Source organism: Heloderma suspectum, chromosome 5, assembly GCF_057233095.1.
Source record: "Heloderma suspectum isolate Gila_16-S chromosome 5, 16-S_ref, whole genome shotgun sequence".
NCBI classification, from domain to species: Eukaryota; Metazoa; Chordata; class Lepidosauria; order Squamata; family Helodermatidae; genus Heloderma; species Heloderma suspectum.
Window position 1 is genome coordinate 67,215,302 of NC_139462.1, and position 25,695 is coordinate 67,240,996.

General features: G+C 41.4%; 1 protein-coding gene across 1 annotated transcript in view; it reads right to left on the bottom strand.

Moving 5' to 3' along the window:
• DCHS2 (dachsous cadherin-related 2) overlaps positions 1–25,695 on the bottom strand; it is a 93,074-nt gene that overhangs the window by 34,406 nt on the left and 32,973 nt on the right. Inside the window, exons 7-13 of the mRNA XM_084855883.1 lie at positions 24,659–24,758; positions 20,473–20,630; positions 16,172–17,012; positions 14,221–14,460; positions 5,367–5,501; positions 4,382–4,591; positions 1,703–2,560 (exon numbers count right to left, since the gene is read on the bottom strand). Coding sequence (XP_084712009.1) covers positions 1,703–2,560; positions 4,382–4,591; positions 5,367–5,501; positions 14,221–14,460; positions 16,172–17,012; positions 20,473–20,630; positions 24,659–24,758 — 2,542 coding nt within the window. The remainder of the gene's footprint in view (positions 1–1,702; positions 2,561–4,381; positions 4,592–5,366; positions 5,502–14,220; positions 14,461–16,171; positions 17,013–20,472; positions 20,631–24,658; positions 24,759–25,695) is intronic.

Genomic DNA, 25,695 nt, shown 5'->3' on the forward strand with positions numbered 1-25,695 from the left:
GCAGAGACATCACCTTGCCGACAAAGGTCCGTCTAATCAAAGCTATGGTTTTCCCAGTAGTAATGTATGGGTGTGAGAGCTGGACTATAAGGAAGGCTGAGCGCCGAAGAATTGATGCTTTCCAACTGTGGTGCTGGAGAAGACTCTTACGAGTCCCCTGGACTGCAAGGAGGTCCAATCAGTCCATCCTAAAGGAAATCAACCCTGAGTGCTCATTGGAAGGACAGATAATGAAGCTGAAGCTCCAATATTTTGGCCACCTAATGCGAAGAGAAAACTCCCTGGAAAAGACCCTGATGCTGGGAAAGACTGAAGGCAAAAGGAGAAGGGGACGGCAGAGGATGAGATGGCTAGATAGCATCACGGATGCAATGAATATGAACTTGAGCACGCTCCGGGAGAGAGCGCAGGACAGGAAGGCCTGGCGTGCTATGGTCCATGGGGTCACGAAGAGTCGGACACGACTGAACGACTGAACAACAACAACAACAACCATCTACCGATTACACAAAAACTACTTGCACGATCTTTGTGAGCTGTGCAGCCCAAATAATTTCTAACTTTGAGCACACGTCCCACTGATTTCAACAGGACTTACTTCCAAGTAAGGATGTTTAGGTTTGCAGCCTTTGAGAGCGATCTTAAGTGAGGTGGGGATAGGGAGTGAAGTTGTGGGTCGTCCGCCACTTCCAAAGCCCTGCTCGCACTGGCCAGGGCAGGAAGTGTGTGTTGGGAGAGAGGGGCATCTTTACCAGGCTATTTAGCCTGGTAGAACTTTAACACCACCCCCCCTTTGAAACCAGACTGATTTAGCTAAAGGAGCCCAGCTGATCCAGATCCACTTCTGTCCTGTCCATGCCTTGCCCCATTTTGGGGCCTACAGCTTGCAGAAACAAAGCTGCCAGTAGATTTGCATCCACGGAGTTCTCCACAGGTTTAACTTGGACTTCTGGGGCAGACAATGATCTCTGCTGGCAGAGCTCCTCTCTGCCAGTAGAGGGACTTGCCCATCCTATCCTGTGCCCGGCAGCTAGTGAATTTGGTGCTTAGAATTGCTGTGCCCTTCTACTTTTACACCTCCTTTATGTATACTGAGCATGAAGGCTTGGAATATGTATTATCTGTAAAGTTTCTACAGACCTAGGACTTTCCAGAGTTGGAAAGATAGACTACAGAACACACATACACAATTTTCACACAAGAAACTATCAGTAACATATAAGCAACTGATTTGGGGTATATGCTCAGAGATGGAGCTGAGGAACTAACCCAAACATGATTCAATTTGGATTTTGTTCTGAGGAATCCAGGACAACACAAAGCATAAATATTTCAATCTTTTTCCTGACTTCAGATATTATGCAGTTAACAAAGACCATCTAAGAGGAAAGTTGAGCAAATGGCAGAATATATAACTGAGAATGCAGAAGTAAGGCATTCAAGATCAGAGTAGATATGGTTTTAAATTGTTGAACAATTTGATGGCTTTTGAACGCCTTGATGGCTTTTTAGCAAATAAGGCGGCATATAAACATTAATAATAACTAATACTATATAGGGGAAAATAGCTGTTTGCAAAATAAAGTTCAAACCCCCAAAATGAAACTTATTGTTGCATTTACTACAAGAAGCTTTTTGCACCTTGTGATAGGTAGTCTGTATGAAACTGTTCTGGCTGCAGGACAAAAACACATGTACTCACCTATTTCACTATTTTCAGGAATTGTTGCTTCATACTGAATGTGGCTGAATGAAATCGTCTCTGTTTGTGCGTCAGAACTGATGGCCAAAAGAGCAGTGGCTGTTCTAGCTGGGACCCCTTGGTCAGAAGCCACTATCAGAAGGTGAGTAAAGAAACCTTCATTAGGCACGGGTTCTTGAAGCAAGATTTCTCCTGTTTTTGGGTCCATCTCAAACATGGTTTCTGGTGTCACAAACCTAAAATTCACAGCTCCGTTTAGTCCTAGATCTATGTCACTGGCTCTCACAGTAGCTATTGTCTCATTTACAGGTGCTTGAGAGGATACATAGGCTTTGACAGGATTCTGAAGGAAAAAAGGACTGTTGTCATTGACATCCTCAATATGAATGACTACGGTAACGCTTGTGCTTCTTGGTCCCACGATACCAAAGTCTGTTGCCACAGCCTTAAATACATACTGAGATTTTTTCTCCCGGTCCAGTGTTTTAGTAGTAATTACAACACCAGTAATCGTATTAATGGCAAATGCCCCAAGGGTGTCATCAGTGAGAGAATACATGACCTTTCCATTCGAACCCTCATCTGCATCTGCAGCAAACAGTTCAAGGACTGCTGACCCTTCTGCAATATCTTCTCTCACAGTTGTTTGGTAGTGGTTCCTTGCAAACAAGGGGCTGTTGTCATTTTCATCCAGGACTGTGATTTGCAGTTTTGTCACAGAGCTTCTCGGTGGATGGCCCAGGTCGAAGCACTCAATAACCAGAGTAAAGTTGCTGACAATCTCTCTGTCTAAGCTGCAAGTGGTGAAGAGGTCTCCTGAAGTTTTGTGCAATGCAAAGCATCCTCTAACATTTCCACCTTTAAAATGGAGCAAACATTAAGAGAAAAAAAACAGCACGCCAGCTCTAATGCTGAACACTCTCTTTATAGTGGGGGCGGGGGGTGGGGCGGGGCAGGGGTGAAACACCATTTTTATGTAGAAAGCTGCAATCTGTTAGGGTCTGCATGCCAGCGGTGGGTGGGTCCATAGCCCAAACTGGGCAGGGCCACCCTCTCTTACTCTGCCATCCCATTTCCTACCTCTCTCCCATGCTTCCTTCCTGCATAGTGGGCTGCTGCAGGAGAGACAGATCACTCTTTCCAGGGCTCTGAAGTGCTTGCAGAGGGCTGCATGAAATTAGGCCAAGGGCTACATGTGACTCTAAAGCTGCAGGTTGCCCACCCTTGCTGTATAGGACCATTCTGTTAACTACAATAACACAATCCACTAGATAGCAACGTTTTTGTACCTATGAGCCACGTGTACGTTTTCCCAAATTTTATGAGAATTAATTCTGCACTTCATTTAAATCAGTGGGAGCAATGAATTCATTATGTCAGGGGATCAGCATTGTATCAACTTATAGAGCAACTATTCTGCCAGATGGATGCTCTCCCGCTGCCCTCCCCAAATCAGCCTTGTAAAATATATTGCTTCTGAGGTACTTTTTTTTGGCCAACTTCAATTACACGCTAGAATCTACAAAAATGTCTAACAATAAATAAAGATATTTTGCCTTGTTCCCCTCTAACAAAGTTATGTATGAGAATGGAATATTGCTAGAATTGCCCATAAAAACAAAAATGAATTGTGGAGCAAGGAATTCTGGAGAAATATTAAATAAGAATGTTGTTAATGAACTGAGAGAGCTGCCCTGCTCTGACTATTTCTTCAGCTAGCCCAATATTGTCTTCTCCAAGTGGCACCGGCTCTCCAGGGTCTCAAGCAAAGGTCTTTCATATCACCTGATACTTGGGCCTTCTAACTGGAAATGCAAGGGACTGAACCTACTTTGTGCCAAGCATGCACTCCACCATTGAGGTCTGGTTTGTAATACAAAAGGTTTGTAACACAAAAGCCACAAGAGAGTTCCCAAATCCCAAATATGTTCTCTTAGCAGACAAAGGACTACGAGTTAATAAAGTCACACATTTGGTTGCAGTGCTTATCAACGATGGGTGACAGAAATGTATAATCTGAGATATGAAATGTGTATGAACTAACATTCTTGGGATCTGTGTTTGACAAAAAGGCTAAAATGTAAGAAATTACCTAATGCAGAATATCCTAAAATGTGAAGCGGACCACCAGTCCTAGGGATAAGATACCAATTACATTTTCACAGAAAGGCCCTTAGAAGGAGCCATAGTTCAGTGTGGCAGAGCACCTGCTTTACCTGCAGAAGGTCCCAGGTTCAATCCCCGGCTTTTCCTGGTAGGGCTAAGAAAGAATCCTGCCGGAAACCCTGGAGAGCTGCTGCCAGTCAGGGTCGACAATACTGGGCTAGATGGACCAAGGGTCTGACAAGGCAGCTTCCTATGTTCATAAAAGTATGCCACGGATTTAAGAGGAAATACTATTTTCTAGAAAGGGAGATATAGAGTTTCACTTTGAGTTAGTACAACATTTACAAGGGCGGGCCTGTTTTCTGCATTGTATGATATAATGATTTAGCTATATAAAGCTATAGTAGGATGAGCTCAATGTGCAAAAGAGTACAAATAATACAATAAATGGCATCTTTAAGGAGTAGGCTACATAAAATCAGAAAATGTTAAGTATTTTTTAACTTGGGTAAAAATACCCAAGAAAATCTTGGGTATTTTTTTTAAATGACATTATAAAACATTTCACCTTACCAATGATTCGATATTGCACAGTTCCATTACTGGCAGCATCCTTGTCCACAGCCTGCACAGTCGATACTGTTGAAGGCTCTTGGTTCTCCAAGATTTGAATCTCAGAAACTGGAAGGAGGAACTTGGGAGTATGATCATTTTCATCCAGTACTCTGAAGACAACTGATGCAGTATTGGATAAAATGGGAGTTCCACTGTCTCGAACCAGTACTGAATAAGGAAGCACATTTGAGAGCTAATTTATAATAGCAAAGTTAATTAAATTACATCAGAATAGGAAAATGTACATAATGTTCCTCCTAAGACTCAATGCAAATTTATGTCTCTGAGCACAATATGCTGCTTTGTTTCATTGAATTTGGGATGAACAAATCTGTCAATTTCAATTTGTCTCCATTTCTCATTTTCCCAACCTTCAGTCTGGTTCATCCCGAACTTCGTGTATTTAAAAAAAAAATTGCATGGAAGTTCGTACACATTTTTGTGTGCATTTATCCCAATACACGTTTGGTGTGCTATTCTGCCTTAAATACACATTTTTTGCAAACAGTAATATAATATCCCTAATACAATGCAGCTTTAAACGTTATTTTCACGAATATATGCATTTTTGTGTGTGTGCACTTTCCCCTAATATCCATATTTTTGTTCGCATTGTTTTTACCAGGAGAACTCTATTGGAAAATTCAGAGAAGTGCCCATTTCAAAAGACAACTGAGTTTCAGTGCACATATTAGTTCATGAGTGCAAAATTAGGTAAGGTCACTTTAAAATGGAAACCAAATTAATTTCTCCCTCATCCATGTATTAAATTTGTTGACACAGGACACAGATCAGAGGTAACTTTTTCAATTCAAGCATCATTGAAATTAATTTTAAAAGCAACACTCAGTTGCTTGCCAAACTTGTGCAATACTCATTAAACTGAAGCAGACAGATGCCTATGTAACACCAAATTCTGTATGTAACATCTCAACTGTTTTACCTTTAATAGCGAAGATCTCTTGAGTCTCCCTGTCAAGTGAGATGGCTGTGGTAATTTCTCCAGTATCTGAATTTATTTGAAAAGTCTCATATCCAGGTCCTGGCAAAATTTCATACTGAAGTAGGGAATTGATTCCTTAAAATACAGAAGGGAATTCAATAAACTCTAAGTGTATCAACTCCAATGTTAATCATCTTGGTACTGGCTCACTAGCTGTTTCCTGGGGAAAGTTTTGGTATGAAGTTGACTGAGACTGAATTAATTATCACTTGTATAGAATTCCTTGAACTTTTTTTTTTTTTTTTTTTACTCATTGTAGCTTTAGAGATGAACTTAAAGATAAACACAAACTCAAATGTGAAAGTCTAGAGAGATTCTTCAAACCTGCCCAAGGCTTGCGTGAATCTAGTGTGACTTTTTTCTTGGAACATTATGCTGCATTGGAAACCATTCTTGATTCTCCATGTATTAAGATGTGCTTGTTGTGTAGTTTATTGGTCTACTGATAAAGAAAAAAAAGCCCTGCTAGCCCGGTAGAGCTAACACTGTAGATCTCAGGAATGCCACCCAAACCTAATGGTTGTTACATGATCACACAGTGAACAAGACAGAGAGGGGTTGTGGTGTCATTACAAGATCAACAAGCCTCAGTAACCAAGATGTCTCAGTAGTCAGAGACTTGGTAAAGGCACTTAATGAGGAGAACACTTACCTATTTCTCCTCTGAGAAATTTAAGAGAATAAAAGGGAATTCATACAACTTTAATACATATCTTATTGAGATGTAGGGTAGACTATAGCTCTGTGGACAAGCAGATGCTTTACATATAGAAGGTCCTTGACTCAACGTCTCCAGTTAGAAAGGATAGGTAGCAGGTGATGTGAATGACCTCTGCCTAAGACCCTGTACAGCTGCTCCGGGGTCTTAGGAGTAGACAATATTGGGCTAGATCAGCCTTCCCCAATCTAACGCCTTCCAAATGTTTTGGACGTCAACTCCAATCATCTCCAGCCAGCATGGGCAATAGTCAGGAATGATGGGAGTTGCAGTCCAAAATATCTGGACAGCACCAGCCTGGAGAAAGCTGGGCTAGATGGACCAGTGGTCTGACTCAGTATAAAGTAACTTCCTAAGTAATTTTGGATACCTCGCACTGTGAATTTTTGCCTTGCCCACAACACATGAAACAATAACAGTCTAAATACCCAGTTACGCCATAAAGCGATATCTCCAATCTAGCTTGTCCATCATCCAGCAACTGCCTCACCACCACCTGTGGTTCACTATTTCAGAACGCCATACTCCTGATCTTTATTCATGCACCTTACTTGGAGCTAAGGGAGCTGCAGCAACATAGTTCCTATGGCATTCCATATTAGTTGGTTATTGTACAAGATCAATAGCACACCTGTGTTGCAGGACAAAATGTAGCTTATGAGGTTTAGCAGCTGTTTCTTCCTTTCTAGAGCTATATGCTTTCTATACATAGTGGGAATCTTGTTTCCTATTCTTGTCCTTTATTGCTTCAGAATAAATTGGTCCCATATTTCTTCTGGTCTCAACGCTCTCCTGAGGAAAGCATGGCATCATTTTCATAATGTGTTATACAGCAAAATAACTTATGCTATTAGCTAGAAAACTCCCTGGAAAAGACCCTGATGCTGGGAAAGACTGAAGGCCAAAGGAGAAGGGGACGGCAGAGGATGAGATGGCTAGATAGCATCACGGATGCAATGAATATGAACTTGAGCACGCTCCGGGAGAGAGCGCAGGACAGGAAGGCCTGGCGTGCTATGGTCCATGGGGTCACGAAGAGTCGGACACGACTGAACGACTGAACAACAACAATAACTGATTTAGTCCTATATTATGGACAAAGGACAGCAAGCATGCATCTCATGTGATTGTTCATTATATTGTTTGCAGATATTCAGAAGTTCAATTTAGGCAGTCTCCTGCCTTAAAAAAAAAAGTTTAAGAACAGCCAGTGTACTGTATCCTAGTGTCAGTACTTGCCATGCTGCTTGCTTTTAAATAGTGACTGATTTGCATCCATTGTTTGCATCAGCTCAGGCTGAAGAGCTCGTGCCATCAGCTCCTGAAGGGAACATCAATGGTCTGAGAGGATTCCATTGACTTGTATAGGGAGGGAAAAAGCCACCTTGACCCAAAATGGCTAGGGGCAGGAAGTCCACCATCCACCATGAACCCTTGGCGCAACAGTTTCCTTGGCAGGGTATGGACTCTGCGTCCCGCTCCTGCTGATTTTTAGCAGGGGTGCTTTTTCTGACCCCATGCAAATGAATGGAGAAATGAATGGAGCAGTTGAACTCAGTTGACAGGGATGAGTAGAGAGAAAGAAAGAAGAGCTAGAGAGAGAAGGAAAGAAAGGAGACAGAGAGAGAATGGGGGGGAGAAGGAGACAGGGGATGAAAACAAGGGGAACGGGGGGGGAAGGAAGAGGAGCCAGACAGAGAGAGAAGAGAGAAAAGAGGCACCAGAGAAAGAGAGGAAGAAGAGCCAAAGAGACAGAAGGAAGGAAAGAAAAAGGAGCCAGAGACAGAATGAGAGAGAGAGAGAGAGAGAGGAGGAACCTGTGAAGAAACTGAAGTAAAACTGAGGCAAAAGTTTAACTGTTATGTTTTGTTTCAATCACTGAGGGTCTGAATGGGTTAACAGTAAAAGAAAAACGTATACATTTTATTCAAGGCTTGTGCCTGAGGAAAATTACATTGTAAATATGGTGTGTTGGCAAAATGGCAGTTACTGTTACAACTAAGAGGTGAAAATGAAGCCAGGTTTCTGTCTTTATATATGGGAAGGTAGGATCAAAACTGGTACCCTCTGATTAGAGAATAACTGAACATTCTAAGGATGCCCATTGGTCCTAAGTTTAAATAGACGGAATGTTGACCACACCAAAGCTGACTGGCTGGAGGGTTCTGACTGGAGTGAATATAAGGAGCTGTGAAGAGGCATGGGGGGGGGGGTCTGTCAGGAAGAGTCTTACAGGAGAGTTTGCTTGAGAAGAGACTAGGGAGCCTGAGGAAGACATCAGGAGGAAGAAAAACAGCTACAAGCCCAGGAGGCTAAGCTGACAGCATGTCAGGCAGAAGCTGAAGAAAGTCTGAAGTGAGGAGAGGAAGACTCCTGGAACAGCCTTCAGAAGAAAGAGCTGAAGCCTGAGGTGGTTGTCTGAAGACTGAGCAACTGCTGGACCAAAGTGAAGACTTCACGAGAAGCCCAGTGAACAGCCTTGAAGGTTCCAGGTGGAATTCTGACCAGAAAGAAGACTGCCTTTCACACCCTTATTATTAGCCCTGTGAGTTAACTGAGGTGGAGCTTGACAGGGAAATTGACCTAAGGTTGGTTAGGGTAAGAACTGGGGCTTCTAACACCTGACTGGTGGTGAAAGTAACTATAGAAACCCTGTTTAAAAGTAGTAACAACATTCCTAATAGTTCTTGTTTATTTCTCTTTAATAAAATGCTAAATATCTTTGTTTACTTTCCTGGTACTTCACACCAAATGACCAGCTACCTTAGGGAAAAAGACATATTTTAAATAAAGGTGTGTAGTTTAACGGTAGCAGCAGAAGTGAAGGGAGGAATTGCCCAGTGGTGACTGATGATTCTCCACATTTGGGGATAGGGGTGGGACTGCCCTAGTGTAGAGGCCCCCACCCTAAGGAGAGGTTCTCCAGAGAGGGAGAAAAGAGGAGAGAGAGAAAGGCTGGAGTGGGTACCACAAACACAGGGTGCACATTCTTACATGCACAGAGAGATAAGGGAGCACTCCTAACATTTTTGTGATTGCTCCCCCTCCCCACTACAGCAGTCACATTTTTCAAAATGTCAAATGTACCCATGGGGCCAAAAAGCTTGGAGATCCCTGATGTATAGTTTCAGACTAAGCCTACAGTTTTTGTGCTGCAGAAATAAGCCATTCCTCAAGAACTCTATAGGTTATTTTCAGTTTTGGGAACAGCCTGTTGAGTGGCACAGGGAGGGTCAGAATGGTTCATGAAGGCTATGAAATCCCAACTCTTACACAGGGTATTCCTTTGTATTCTGGCCTTTATCTTTTAAGTAGTGTTGCTCATACTGCTGATAGTTAGCAGCAACATAAAGCAATGCAGCATCTTGGGTTGGACCATGAAGGTTCACCAAGTATATGCAAGTATGCAATCTTTAGATTGCATACTTGCATATAACTTACCTATCCAGGTTTATATATAAAATTAGGACCCCCATTTATAGACCAGCACTATCTGCTGGATTCACCTCCGCAAGAGTATTTTTTGTCTGATGTTATCTGCAAGCATACACATGAAAAATGTTTGGAATTCTTCTTTTACATGGCAATTTAAGATTGCCTCAATCATAGGATTGAGGAATCCTATGAGCAAGTTCCTAGGTCCTTGCTGAGTTCTGCTAACGGGATCACCCAAGAAAAATCCAGGTGGACAACTAATTCCAACGTAATGTTTTCATGTGCATGCTTCTATGGGAATCATCTCCAAAGTATTCCTCCAGGGAAATAATCATTTAATAATCATGAAGATTACAGAACAAGAGGAGAGTAGTAAGGACCCAGCAAATACCTTCTTGCACAGGTTGGCCCAGAATTATGATCTATGGAATCCTCTGCTGTCCAAGCTTTAAGAGACCAGCAGTTCTCTTAAACTCATTAAGTTTAATGATCACTGCCATCATTGTGATTTTGCTCCTGATTACATAAACTTAAATCTCACCAAAAGGATTAGAAAATGACATTAGCGACTGCAAGCTACCCCACAGCCTAGAATTGCTTGTAAAATTATAGTTTTGTCAAGAAAAGTTCCACATGAATTGACACCCCTTTCCTTTTGTTTTTAACTTTAGCATTTTTTGAGAACTTAAAATACAAAGGAAGCCTTCATGCGGTTACATTTTGTGTTAAAAACATTCATGTTGCCTGCAGTTCACAACCCCTTTTCAGCTTTAGCGAAAAACAACAACACTGGGATTACAGTGCCCCACTCTGGCCAGTTGAGATTAATGCAAGCTTGCAATTTTTATTAACGTGCCCTTTCTACTGAATCACTTTTGAAGAAGAGGATTAGCCATCCCTTTAACCAATGGCTACGCACAGTGCTCTTCAAACAGTAAAGGCCACAGTAATCACAAATCCAGTGTAGTTCAGTGAGAGTCAACTGCTGTGGGCATTCAATCTACCCAAGCCTTGCCTGCTGGGAAAGAAAGGTGCAACCTGCCTCAGGATCCTATCCTTCCATGGAACTTCACACCCTTCCTCCAGATGCCTCCCAAGAGGTGCCTGCCCTATAGTTTGATAAGGACTGTCTTAGTAAGGGAGGGACCATAGTTCTGTGGTAGAACATATGCTTTGCTCCCAGAAGGTCCGAGGCTCAGTCCCTAGCACTTCCAGCGCAGAAGGGATCAGGTAGCTTGTAATGGGAAAGAACCCCGTCTGAGACCTTGGAGGGCCACAGCCAGTCATAGCACACAATATTAAGCAAATGGTCGGACCTGGCATATGGCAACTCCCCATGTTCCTAGAAGCAGTTGAAAAACTGTGGTTATAATGAAGTGGGCTGTAGTCCACAAAAGTTTATGCCATAATAAATGTGTTAGTCTTTAAGGTGCCACAAGTTGTTTTGTTGTTAATCTTGTGACTGGTTACACTTATTTCAATTCCGGGGTGGAAGCCTGTCTACCTCAACCCACTGTACTTTAAGCTGAAAAAACTTCATTTCTCAGCTTCTTCAGCAAGAAAAGGCAGAAGTGCTCAATTCCTACTTTGGCTCAGTCTTCTCCCAAAAGAGGGTCTATGACCCCCCCCCCCCCAGCAAAGGCGAAGTACAGGCTGAAGAGACAGGATTGCAGCTTGAGATCAATAGGCATATGGTCAAGGAACACCTAATTACTTTGAATGAGTTCAAATCTCCAGGGCCAAATGAACTGCACCCTAGAGTAATAAAGGAACTGGCAGAAGAACTCTCAGAACCGCTGTCTATTCTCTTTGAGAAATCATGGAGGACGGGGGAAGTTCCAGATGACTGGAGGAGGGCTAATGTTGTTCCTATCTTCAAAAAGGGTAAAAAGACCAGTCAGTCTGACATCAATCCCTGGGAAAATTCTGGAGCAGATTATAAAGCAATCCATCTATAAGTGCCTTGAAAACAATGCAGTGATTACTTGAAGCCAACAGGATTTGTCAAGAACAAATCCTACCAGAAGAATCTGATCTCATTCTTTGATCAGGTAACCTCCCTGGTGGACTGTGGGAATGCTGTGTACATAATATACCTTGACTTCAGCAACGCTTTCGACAAAGTGCCCCATGATATCCTGATGAGCAAACTAGCTCAAAGTGGGCTAGCTGAATCAACAATCAGGTGGATTCACAGTTGGCTACAGAACTGGACTCAAAGAGTGCTTATCAATGGGATCTTCTCAAACTGGGGAGAGGTAATGAGTGGGGTACCGCAGGGCTCAGGCCTGGGCCCAGTACTCTTCAACATTTTTATTAATGACTTGGAGGAGGAGGTGCAGGGAATGCTGATCAAATTTGCAGATGACACAAAATTGGGCGAGATAGCTAATACCTTGGAAGACAGAAACAAAATTCAAAGTGATCTTGATAGACTGGAACACTGGGCAGAAAACAACAGAATAAAATTTAATAGGGATAAATGCCAAGTTCTGCACCTAGGAAAAAGAAACCAAATGCACTGTTACAAGATGGGTGATATGTGGCTCAACCACATTAAAAGCAAGAAGGATCTTGGAATTGTTGTCCATCACAAGCTGAATATGAGCCAACAATGTGATGCGGCTGCAAAAAAAGGCAAATGCTATTTTGGGCTGCATTAATAGAAGCATCGCTTCCAAATCCCGGGAAGTACTAGTTCCCCTCTACTCAGCACTAGTTAGGCCTCATCTGGAGTACTGTGTCCAGTTCTGGGCACTGCACTTTAAGAAGGATGCAGACAAACTGGAGAGGGTTCAGAGGAAGGCAACAACGATGATCAGGGGACTGGAAACAAAGCCCTATGAAGAGAGACTGAAAGAACTGGGCATGTTTAGCCTTGAGAAGAGAAGACTGAGGGGACATATGATAGCGCTCTTCAAGTACTTGAAAGGTTGTCACAGAGAGGAAGGCCAGCATCTCTTCTCGATCATCCCAGAACACAGGACACGGAATAATGGGCTCAAGTTACAGGAAGCCAGATTCCGGCTGAACATCAGGAAAAACTTCCTGACTGTTAGAGCAATATGACAATGGAACCAATTACTTAGGGAGGTAGTGGGCTCTCCTGCTGTCAGGAGCGCTCTGGCAGCTTCTCCTAGTAGATTCCAATAGCCAACTTAAGACACAGACGAAAGGATTTCTTTTCAAAGCTTTAATCCTTTTATAACTTAATGACTCTTTCAGATGCTAATCACCAGCGACTAAAGCAAGGAACAGCAGGGTAGCCTAAGCTTCAAGTAGTCAGTTGATCCCTGTTTGAAATAGAGTCACTTGAAGACCCAGAACTTATGGGCTAGGGAGAGATCCTCCCTCTTTCCCTTGGGTGCATGGGAGGCGGCTGTTGCTTGCCTGCCAAACAGGCGCTACGCCTCCTTTCCGCGCCCTCCACCCCTCCCGCATTCCCTCACTACCCGGGTCGCTATCTATCTCTGGAATGCTGGCAGGAGGAATCTCTGCCAAGCGCTGAGCCTGTGAGAGATGAGCTGGCCCCTGTTCATCCTCAGAATCTGAACTGCTCTGAGGCTCTCTAGGCTCAGTTTCCACCCTGACACCCACACTGGAGGCATTCAAGACGAGGCTGGACAGCCACCTGTCAGGGATGCTCTGACTTGGATTCCTGTATTGAGCAGGGGGTTGGACTCGATGGCCTTGTAGGCCCCTTCCAACCCTACTGTTCTATGATTCTATGATCATTTGCATTCTACAACAAGTAGTACTGCAGAATACCAGGAATATCAATGCTAACTTTAAAATGGTAACTTCCCCAAATCCAATAAATCTATTGACATTCAAAACATGTCCTTTGTGTTTTGTCCTTGGTAGGAAATTGACCCATGTGTTTTTGTTAAAACTGTATTGATAAATGGGCTCAGGTTTAGGCACGAGCAGTAAAAACCTTGAGAACGCAAGAAGTATATCCACAGGCCCGTAGGCAAAACCCTACCTTACGACTTCTTGAGAAAGCAGCTCGTAGGATCCAGAATAAGGATCCTGGCACCTCCTTCGGCTCTTACTCATATCTTGCTTATTGGTTCCGGAGCCCGAAAATGGTAGTTTTAAGAGGAAAGGGGAAGATGTAGAGAGGAGGGGAGGGTGAAGCGAATAGGAAAGAACTAGACATTTTCACTTCATAGGAACACAGAAAACTGCCTTATGCTGAGTCAAACCACTGGTCCATCTAGCCCAGTAGTGACTGGCAGTGGTCTCCAGGGTTTCAGGCAGGAATTTTCCCAGCCCTACCTGGAGATGTTAAGGATTGAGCTTGGGACCTTCTCCATGCAAAGCAGGTGCTCTGCCATGATCCTTCCCCATGTTCACTCTAACGTGTTGAACTCAAGTCGTACCTCTTTCAACAAAGCCATCCGAACTTTGAGTTTCACTATCTGAATGAACAAGGGATAATATGAACATGACAAACGACTGTCAAATACTGGTAACAATTCCTTACATGAATCTGGATCTCAAATTGATTTGACACTAAAATTCATTCTTCATCTTAAGAGCTTGTGAGTGTACACACTGAAAAGACGTAAGATGGCTGACACTTTTTTTCTATTTGAAGGTAACATGGGGGGGGGGGCGTTCTAGAAAGGAAATTACCTGAATCTTTATCTGTGGCTTCAACTTTAATAACAACTACTCCTGGATCTTCATTTTCACAGATGGAAGCTTCATACAGAGCTTTGGTAAACATAGGTGCCTCGTCATTTACATCAAGGACAATTATTGTCAGACTCTGAGTTGCGGACAGGGCTGGAGTGCCGTCATCAAGGGCCACAATAGTCAAGTTGTAATATTCCTGACATTCACGGTTCAAAGCAAAGGTTGTGGTTAGCAGCCCTGTTGTAAGAGAAGAAATGGTCACATGGATATTAATTGTTCCTGATGCAGTTGCTGTTTCAATAATGCATTACTACCGGTCAGTTCAGATCCCATGCCAAATCCATGGTTTGTTCTAACTATAGCTCAGAAGCCAAACCATGGTTTGAGATCCCAAAGCTTAGGCAAAACATGATTGTGTAACATATCATGCAAATATCTGCCTTTCCATGCTACAGCCTCAAGGCAAGGGACCCTTCTAAGAGACTGTTTGCCTCTTCTTCAGAATGAAGACTTCCTTCCACAAGACAGTCACCTGTGTTTTGCACCCTTGCTTATCCTGGCTAGTGAAATAAATTCTGTCAGGGCTTAGTATACCTGGGTTAACAAAGCAGTGAACACCTCACTTAGAGAAGGTTGTGTGTCCATGATGGCAAAGGAGGTCGTGGTGTCAAATATTCGGGGGGGGGAGGGGGCAGGGAGAGACAAGGTGTTTAAGCGATGGTGATGCAACTCCAGGAATTTTTGGATGAAACTGATTATCTAGGTCCTTTCCAGTCAGGAAATTTTTATCTGGTTTTTGGACAGAAGCTGACTTGATCACCCTTGTCTATGATTTGTGCTAGGAAATGGACAGGAGGAGTGCAACCCTGTTGATTCTCCTGGACTTTTCATTAGAGCTCAGTGGAGCTCACTACCATTGACCGTAGTATCCTTCATAGGAATGAGCACAGGGGGCACTATGTGACTGGTTCTGCTTATTCCTGGGTCATAGGACCCAGAAGATGGTGCTGGAGAGCCATTACTCTTCCCCTTGGCCTGAGATCTATCAAGTTCCATAGGGTTCTGATCCCCCATGCTGTTCAACAATTACATGAACCTTCTGGGTAAAGTCATCCAGAGGGCTGGGGTTGCAGAGTCACTGATATGCAGATGATACCCAGCAATAGCTCTCATTTACATCTGATCCTAGGGAGTGAGACTGTGACAGACTGAATGAGACAAAACAGGCTAAAACCTAATCCTGACAAGATGGAAGTACTGTTTGTGGGTGGACCATATAACTCAGGGTTGGGTGTTTAGCCTGCCTGGGATAGGATTACACTCTTCCTAGAAGATTATGTTCACAGATCCTCGACCCAGCACTTCTACTGGATGCACAGGTGACATCAGTGGTTTAATGCCATTCCCTTATAATGGCTGTTTTTTTAAAAATACATTTATTTTTTAAAAAACTTTTTTGTATATTGATCTTATTTTTAAGACGTCATTTTGTGAGTTGCTTTGCATCCATTTAGTGGTCGGGGGGAGTGGGATGTAAGCTTCGTCAATAATGAATTTTAAAAATTTTCCATGACAGCAAGGGATATAACACCTATCACAACGCTAAAGGCCTTCAGTCCACAAACCTCTCTGCCTCCCTCAACTTCCCCAGGTCAGCTAACTTGGCCACCAGGGAACAAGTGTATGTGTGCTGAGTACACACCCATGAGTTCCTTTCAGTAGGCAGAAAGTTGCGCATGTGAGATGCTCATTAAGAACTCAATTAAAACATGCAGCCTGCTAATATTCTGTGCTGAAGCTGCAGCATGCTTATTATTTCCCAAAGCACCCTTCCTCTATGTACAATTAAGAATGTCTGTTTTCAATAGCTCAAACAAAAGATGAAATCCTTTTGACTGTAATCCTCAGCACAACTTCAACGGAGCCAACTTCATCCTTTTTATCTCACCTGTAGTTTGGTCTATTGAGAATGAATGGTCTTTATTGCTTGAAAGAAGACGGTATGTAACTTGTCCATTCCTCCCTTGGTCTGGATCCTGTGCAACTATGCGATGCACTAGTGAGCCTATCTCTGCATCCTCTCTAATGTAGGAAAGAGGAGATGAAACAAAGCTAGGGTGGTTATCATTGACATCTAAGATGATAATTTTTGCTGTCAGTGAACTCTGCCTGCGATCAGTCAAATTTACAGCCTGATCAGCCGCCAGCACTGTCAGGACTACTGACTGAGTCATCTCTCGGTCGAGGGGAACTGCTGTAATTAAGCTACCATAGGAAGGGTGGATGAGAAATAGGTTTTCAGTGAAGTCATTCCTGCATATAGAATACTGAAGATTGCCGTTTAAGAAACTGCCATCTCCATCTCTTGCATTAAATGTATATGCCAAAGTGCCAATGGGCACATTTTCCTCTATCCCAATCACAACAAAGTTGTTCTGGAAAGAAGGCGAGTACTCATTTTGATCTTCGACATCAATACTGAGGAAAACAGTATGGTTCTGTGGAAAGCTATACAGATAATCATTCACCACAACTCTGAAGAAGTAGTGAGATATTGTTTCATAATCAAGTTCCTTGGAAAGAAAGAGGTTCCCAGTAGCACCATCGATTTCAAATGGAACGTCGGAATCTTCTTCAGAGATGCTAAAATGCTGTTTCCTGTTGGAATACGGAATCTGGCTAGGCAGTTTTAGAGAGCCCAGCGTTTGAGCAGGCCTAAAATTTTCTGGTATGACAAAATGTCTGATGTTTTGGGAAGAAAGTGATCTCCCTTTGGGAAGTGGAATTACCTAAAACAAAAAAACAAGAGTTTAATTATTTTGTTTACTCTGTTACTGTCGTCATTTCTTTGTTATATTAGCAGTAGTAGTATTCATTTATATAGTGCCATCAATGCACACGGCACTGTACAGAATAAAAAAATAAAACAAATCCCTACCACAAGGCTTGCATTCTAATAAAATCACAAAATAAAACCAAAAGGAAGGGAAAGGAATGCACCAGACAGGCATGGGAAACACTAAAAAAATAATCAAAATTACGAAAACAACGAATAAAATCTAAAGTAAGGTTCCAAAAGCTTTGATAAAGAGAAAAGTTTTTAACTGAGATTTAAAAACAGTAACTGAAGCAACCATCCACAAATCCTCTGGAAGAGCATCCCAGGAATAGGGAGCAGTAAGAGAGAATAGACAGAGCCGAGCAAGGGAAGTAGAAAACCTTCTGCAAGTAAGAAACACAGCATTTGAGGAGTGAAGAATGTGAGCAGGGCGATAATGCGAAATAAAGGCTGAAAGATAGGGAGGAGCGATCCCATGACAGGCTTTAAAAGTCAAAAGAAGAAGCTTATACTGAATCCTAGAAGAAACAGGAAGCCAGTGAAGAGATTTCAGAAGTGGAGTAACACGATCAAACCGAAAGCCAAGAAAATGATCTTAGCGGCAGAGTGCTGAATAGAAACCAAAGAACTAATATGAGATCAAGGAAGACCAGTCAGCAGAAGATTGCAATAGCCAAGATAAGAAACAACTTATTTCATCATCATCTTAAGTTTCAGATGATAATGAAACATCCAAGCTGAAATATTCAAAAGACATGCCAAGATACGATCATGAACATAAGAAAGAAGTTCTGGGGATGAAAGATATAATTGTGTATCATTGGCATACAAATGATATGGAAGGCCAAGAGATTTAATAAGATTTCCCAAAGACAACATATATAGTGAGAACAACAACAGGCCCAAAACTGAACCCTGCGGAGCCCCAACTGAAAGGGGAAAGAAAGATGAAGTGCAATCATTAGTGAGCACATTAAATGACCAACCCGACAGGTAGGAAACAAACCAGTTAAAGACAGAGTCACAGAACCCAAGGACACAGAAGGAATCCAGCAAAAGTTCATGATCAACCGTGTCAAAGACCGCAGAAAGATCAAGAAGAATAAGAATAGAATAGAGACCTTCAGACTCGGTGATAAGATCATCAATAAGAGCTGTCTCAGTGGAATGCAAGGGATGGAATCCAGATTGAAAGGGATGCAAAACAGAATTACTAGAAAGAAAGTCAAGGCAGAGGGATTAAACCACCCGTTGTGGACTTTCGAAACAAAAGGAAGCAAAGAAACAGGATAATTAGAAAGAGAAAGAGCATCAAGAGAAGGCTTTTTGAGAATGGGATACACTGTAGCATGCTTAAACGCAGATGGAAATGAACCGGAAAACAAGGAGAGATTAATAATATGAAGCAAAGAAGGAAGAATAACAGGAATAACAATGACTAAAAGACGAGAAGGAATAAGATCAAGAGAACAAGTAGAAGGGTTTGAGAAGAACAGTACTTTAGAGAGTTCATGAAAGGAAAGCAAAGGGAACATAGAAAGGTAGCAGAGGGAACTGGCATTTGAAGAGGGGTAGTATATATTCTATGTTTTCTAGGTGAGGACATTAATCATTCACAGTCTGAGCACATGCCCTTCAGTTCATGTTAATATGCCTCATATTCAATAGAGAACACAAGTGTCACTCACAAGATGGTTGTCTATGCACATTCCTAGATGTGGGATGTGGGAGAGAGCCTTCTCTGCTATGGCACCCCGGTTGTGGAATGCCCTCCCCTTGGAGGCCTGATTGGAGCAGACATTGGTCTCATTTCGGCTCCAAGTAAAAACATGGCTTTTTACCAAAGCCTTTGAGGGCTAAAGGTAGCACACACCCTAAAGGAGCACACTGTTTTAACTGTTTTATTGTTTTAGATTTTAATTGATATTAGCTTGTCCATGGTTTAATATGTTTTTAGCTGTTTAAATATTTATTGTTTTATACTGTTTAAATTGATTCTATTTGTACGCCGCCCTGAGATCTTAATGATATAGCGTGGGATACAAATGTTTTATGTAAATAAATAAATTCATTCATCTGTCTCAACTGCCTAATTCCCAGTAGCCTAAAGAGCTCTTGTGTTGTAAGCAATGAGCCCACAACATTCGACAAAACGTTTAATCTGTCAATTGATTTTGCAGAAGAGTCTTTAAATAACAGCAGAAATTGCTCTGGTACAAATCTTTCTAATAGTCTGAAGTGCTTCCAAGAATCATGATCCACCAGCTACATAATCAGGGAAAAACTAGAGGATTTGTTAAAGCTAACAAAAATTGCCCCTTATCGACAGTGTTTGTGTTAGGAACCTTCTCAGAAATATTGCCAGCAATACAAGTCTTGAAGGTGGTCTATAATTGAGGAAGTAATATTCTAGATAGGAGGGTGAACATCTTCATTAAAAAAGGGAAGCAGCAAAACAAAAAAGGTACAAATTTCCTTAATACTAAGGAATGTTATGCATGACTTATCCTGATGTGTACAAGCCACAAATACTATCTCATTAAGGGATATCATAAGAGTCCTCTTGCTATTAAGCTGCAATTAAAAAGACTTGCTCGCACTTCAAAGGTATGATCTCTTTACATAGGTGTTAGCAAGTATCTTTAATTGAAGCTTACTAATGGTGCAATTGTGGTTTGAAATCGAACCCAGGTTAAATCATCTGCAACACAGCATGCATGAAAGAATTTTATACCTTTGTGGTTTGCCACTTTGGTTTGGCTGGTTTGTTCATAATGGAGCAAGCCAACAACAGTGATGCTAAGTGGGTGCATTCAGAAAAGCAATCGTAAGAGAATCTAAAAATGCCAACTAAGAGGTCATCTCTGATCAGGCCAGCAGGTTCAGACAGGTGAACACCCTGATAAAGATACATAAAGATCCAGAGTTTGATCCAGGCTAAGTCAGCAGCGCACTTAGGGCCCACTGAAATCATTGGGGTTATGTCATGACTTTCTTTTCACATTGATTTCAATTGGATCTAAGTGCAACTAGCTTACTTTGGATCCAACTCATATACAATCAATATAGCAATCTTTCCTAGTGTTTCAGATTGCCTAATAATTTCTTTTGTTTCTTTTTAAATATATTGCCTTTTCCTGTCTTGTGCATAGCTTCTTCATGAAGCAGAAATTACGAATGTTCAAGCCAAAATTTGCAGCTCCTATATTTCAAATCACATAATATCTAATTATAATATCAAATATTTCAAATCAAATATAGGATATTTCAAAACCTCTATTGCTGTGTTCACAATCTACTGGCTCAGCAGAAAAATATTTAAGTGGAGGGAGGTTGCTCCAGGCACGTTTGTAGTGTCTCTTGCTCAATATACCTTACCTTGAGAAATCAATGTCTGTTTAAGCCAATACCTCAATATTGATGACTGTCTGTCCTTGAAGAGGAGGGATTCCTTGATCAGCTGCAGTGACTACCATTCGGTAGCTTGAACCCCAATTATATAAAAGAGCTTCAGTGGTTCTTAACTCACCACTACTGCTGTCAATCTGAAAGTGACCTAAACTTTCCCCTAGAAGAGATACATCACAATTAATATACCAGTATGTTAGGAAAGTCCTACATGAACATTTTGAAGTACTGCATGGGGGCTTCCAGTTTACCTCCTGCTCCTGTTGCCCACCACTTTCTCATGTTCCAATTGCTGTGTAGGAGCTTTCTCAATTTGCTCAAGAGGCAGAATGTGTTGCTTCCCAAAGCTGTGTGCATCTCTCTCTCTCTCTCTCTCTCTCTCTCTCTCTCCATGTGTTCATCTTCTCAAAGAACTCCACTTAAGGGAGCATCAACTTTTCAGCCCAGAAAGCAATCATTTAATCAGAGTGACCAAATCATGTGCCATTTATGGGTCACAGACAGTTTCACAAGTAGCCATTTGATTACTTCTGGCTTGATTTGAAACAAAGTTTTTAACTTTGTTTTATGCTTAACCCTTATGTAAAAGAGAGAGGATTGTATCCAAACTTGTGTGAGGTGAAGTCCCCTTATCCAATGGGGCTCTCTGGTCCTCTCCTTCCCACTGCAGCCGCCAGGGTCTTCCCCTGAAAAGCCACTCATGGGGATCAGGGAATTCTCTAGAAAGACCTGGATATAGCGTGGACAGCTGTACTAGGAGAGGGGAAATCATCCCAAATTGGGCAGAGGCAGCTTGCGCAAGCAAAACTCTGTTCATTCAAACTGCCTTCACCTAATTTCTGGCAATTCCCCCTGCGGCCCCATGCTCCATATAACAGGCCTGTCCTGGTCATCCCTTGGCCCTCAGGAGGGACTTTTCAAGGGGCGCAGGAGGCTGCAGTGAAGAAGAGGGGGAAGGAAAGCCCCATTGCGCAAATGGACTTGTGCTCACACAAGTCTGGATACAAGCCAGAGATTTTATCTAACAATGGACTACAGTGATATTTCACTATAGGAGGAGGAATTACTATATTGAGAGAGTTATAACACCTGTCCCACCTTACCCTATAGCCCAGCCTTGCCCAAACTGGTGCCTTCCAGATGTATTAGACTGGAACTCTGATAATTCCCATATGAAATATGACTTGTGGGAGTTGCAGTCCAACACATCTGGAAGGTGCCAGGATGGAGGTTTATAGTCTTCCAAGAGCTTGGGATGCACTGCTATCCCTCCCAGCATCTGGTCCTGGTTTCTGTTCTACAACATCCTTTCATATGCATTTATTTCAGTGGGGTTTGTATGGAAATGCCACAGTCAACTTCACTCTAAGTTTCTCCTGATTTCTAATACTTTATTTTAAATGGTTCTCATTTAAGTATACAACATTATGCAACATGTGATTTCAATAAGCAACAGTTGCATATTGAAGATAGAACAAATTGGTTATGCTGCATAACAAACAACCAAAATGGCAAAAGGATAAAATACACAAAATACCATGGAAGGGATCTGTTCGCCATTTTTAAACTACAATATAAATGCCCATTTGTGTACATATACTGTGAAACAAGATGATAAAATGTTGAGTGAAAACTTGGCACGAAGCCTATTTAAAAATGGCTGTCCTTGACATCTGCTTTAGAATGATTTCAAGTGGGAAATTGTCAACCAGAGCAAAAGAAAAAACCTGACAAAGGGACAGAAATAATGCAACTATTCTGCATTATGCATTACTTTACAACAGTGCCCAAATATTAATGCTGCTCTGTTCATGGTTTCATGAATAAGATATTGATATCATCCAATACCTACACCTCTCCTCCATTATGCCCAACAATTCTTCCCACTCCCCACCACCTATTATTCTCATAATAATTCAAGTAAACATGAGTCTTCATAAAATTATACATAAAACACACATACAAACAAATAAATTATATAAACCAAGGAAGAATTCTTGACAGAAAATCCACATTGAACAACAAGCAATGGGAGACAGAAAACTCTGAATGCTGAATCTCAAAGTCACTGGAAGCAAAAGTTACCGTCAGCTCAACTCCCCAAAATTACCTTGAGCATGTACTTTGCCTTGCCTTAAAAGTAAAAAGGTTGTGGACCCTTGCCTTATGTCATAGGCCACATTTTTAAAGTGTGCCAAACTGCATAACTGAAATGCATCTCTCTGTGGAAGTCGGGTCTAATCAGAGGAATCTAGCTCTACATCACTAAGCCTGAATAATTTAACTCTCCTAACCCAGAGTCCAAGTCAGCAAGCGAAATGCAAGGGAAGTGTCACTGAGGAAAGTTCACTTAAATGACAATGGCTACATATCAATAAAGTTTCCCCTTTTCTAGCTGAAGACTAGAAAATTGGAATTTCTTTAAAATTGCACCTCAGAAAGGGGGTCGGTGGCTCTGACAACTGATCCCCTCAGAAGACAAATCATTATGTTTTGTACCAGCTGTAGTTTCTGAACAGTTGTGTTATTTTATGACATACCCTAAGCCTAGCACGGTTGGAAGACAGTCTCTGACTTCCATAGTTTACTGTTGGAGAGAGAGGACCAGAAACAGGTTTCACATATCCAGTTTCTCACAACTGGTAATGAATACGCTAGTCCTTGTGGAGTTCATGGAGTCTGGAGTTCTTGCTTTCTCCAAGTCATCACATACCATGTGTAAAACTATGGAACACTGCAATTCTCCTTGGGAAGACTTTAAGAAATAATTTCTCCTCTCTCTCTTCGTTAAGGGAAATAGGTAGTTTAGTTTTATGGTACCTTTGTTTGGGTTCTTTCACTAACAAATAATTATGACAAGTATAAACTGACTCTGGGACATGAATTTGAGCTCTTTCTATGCATGTAAGAAATGTAAAACGCATGTGTATCAGGACTTTGTTGTTTCCTACTCAGTTTTCAATTACAAGATGCCAATTATTAGCGATTTATTCAGTTAATAGTTAGAACTTTGATGCAAAGATCCTATGTAGTGTATATAAATAACATTATGGCATTTGAATGAAAATCCTCTAGAACAAAATGCTCCAAAAATGAATTCCAGAAGAGCAGCTGTGTGTGCTTGATGCAGCAAAAACAAAGGCTTGTGTTTCAAATGCTAACAAATTTATTGAAGCATGAACTTTAATAGGCTGTAGCCTAACTTATCAAATGGCAATAAATGTGTTAGTTTCTTAGGCCACCATGGGGCTCTGTCATTTAAAAAAATTGTTTGCTTCTTTTGCACTTTTTGAATAAATGCTATAAAGCTGGGGAAACTGCCATGGTTTTCTTTCAAACCTCTCCTGAATAAAATGTGAAGCGTATGATTACATCTATTTAGTCCTGCAACATTTTTAAGAAAAAATATTTCAAATAAACCAGAACCAGGCCTTAAAGTGTTCCTACTTTTACTACATTTTTGTAAGGGCCAGACGAAAGACCATAAACACAATTTTGCTGCAGAAGTCTATCAGGCAAACATTCCACCCAACAGAGGATGAAACAAGATCTATACAAGCCCCACTGTTTGCTCACATTATCTTTTGATCCCTGTCTCAGACTGTCATGACCAATTCCTACAGGAGGAAGATTTCCAGTTAGTCATGGGAAAGGAAAGGTCATCTTTCCACTGGGATGTTAAAAATATTTGCCTATAATGAATGAAATACTAAACTATACTGAACGTGTTTTAGAACTACCATCAACTTAATGTTGGGTGAGTTGGTGTTTTCAGATGAATAGCTTTTGAATGATGAAAAAAGGAACAGAAAAAGTGTCAAAGGTAAAGCTGGCTATTCATCATCTTTCAAATATGATGATTCAGATGTCCTGTAGAGCTGATCTTGCTAAAGACATGCTGATCACTAGAAAAGTTTGAGAACGGGACATTTTTACAATTCTCAATTGGTACTCAGGTCACGAACCATATGTCATAATATGTGGCCAGCATGTCACATGTGATGGGGAAGAGTGGGGGATTCCTCTTAACATACTTGAACCAGCAACTGATTGGGAAAGGAGGAATTTGTAATAACAGCCAGGAATCCATGCTATACGTTTATGCTGTGTAGTTACTGGCTCATTCATCCCACGTATTTTGATATCATGCACTTTCTAATTTGTACTTGGCAAGCAAGAAATTCTTACCTGAAGACAATGAATATAGCACTATCCCATTGTTTCCAGAATCAAGGTCCTTGGCAAATATGGTGGCAACCAGTGTTCCTGCTGGTTGCCCTTCCAAAACCTAACAGCAAGCAGTCTAATTAAAACAGAACTTTCCAAATTGCAAATAATTCAGACACATTAAACACATAGGTCCACAGGCTTCAGCACCCCAAAAACATGTTCTTTGGAAATTCCATTTCCATGTTTTTTTGGAAATTCCATCAAACTTTAGTACAAATTTTACAATACTTACTGCCTTCTCTTAGAAATATTACAGATACTTTCGTTAAAGTTTTGTGGGAGAAAAAAACATGGGATCTTACAGTTAGCTTTATGAAAAATGCCACTCCTAATTTCCTAGAGAACTTACTACTAAGTATATTTAGAGAGTTTAGATTCCCAATGAAGCCAAACCCAATATACGTGGTCTAATTCGGGCGGGAATTAAAGGAATTTCTTTTATTTTTATAAAAACATGGAATTAGTTTTAAATAAAACTACAAATAAGGGCAAGTTTCGTTTTCTCCTTAACTAGCGATCTTCTCAAAAGAATTTCTGTCTCAACGAGGAACGCCTTAGACATGTATTTTGCATGATGATGTGTCATCAGGATAGCAACTACAGCTGTAAAGCAGGGGTCAGGAACATGTGGACCTCCAGTTGTCATTGGATTGCAATTCCCATAATCCTTCAGCATTGCATATGCTGGCTAGGGCTGATAAATGTTGCAATCCAACAACATATTCCCCACCCCTGCTGTAAAGCTATAAATTAAGTCATATTATGGGCTAGTAGCATGTGCAACAGATAGCACAGTTTGGTAACATGTCTATAGTTTACAGTCACAGATTAAGTAAAACGTAGTTATTAAACAGGTGTAATCTCACTGGCTAACTGATCACTCACATCTTAAATTATGCGTCAACTGAACTTTTACACAGTATTTCCATATTCCAGTACATGCATTCCACCACAAGATGGTGCTCAAAACAATTTTTTAAAATTATTGGGTGTTG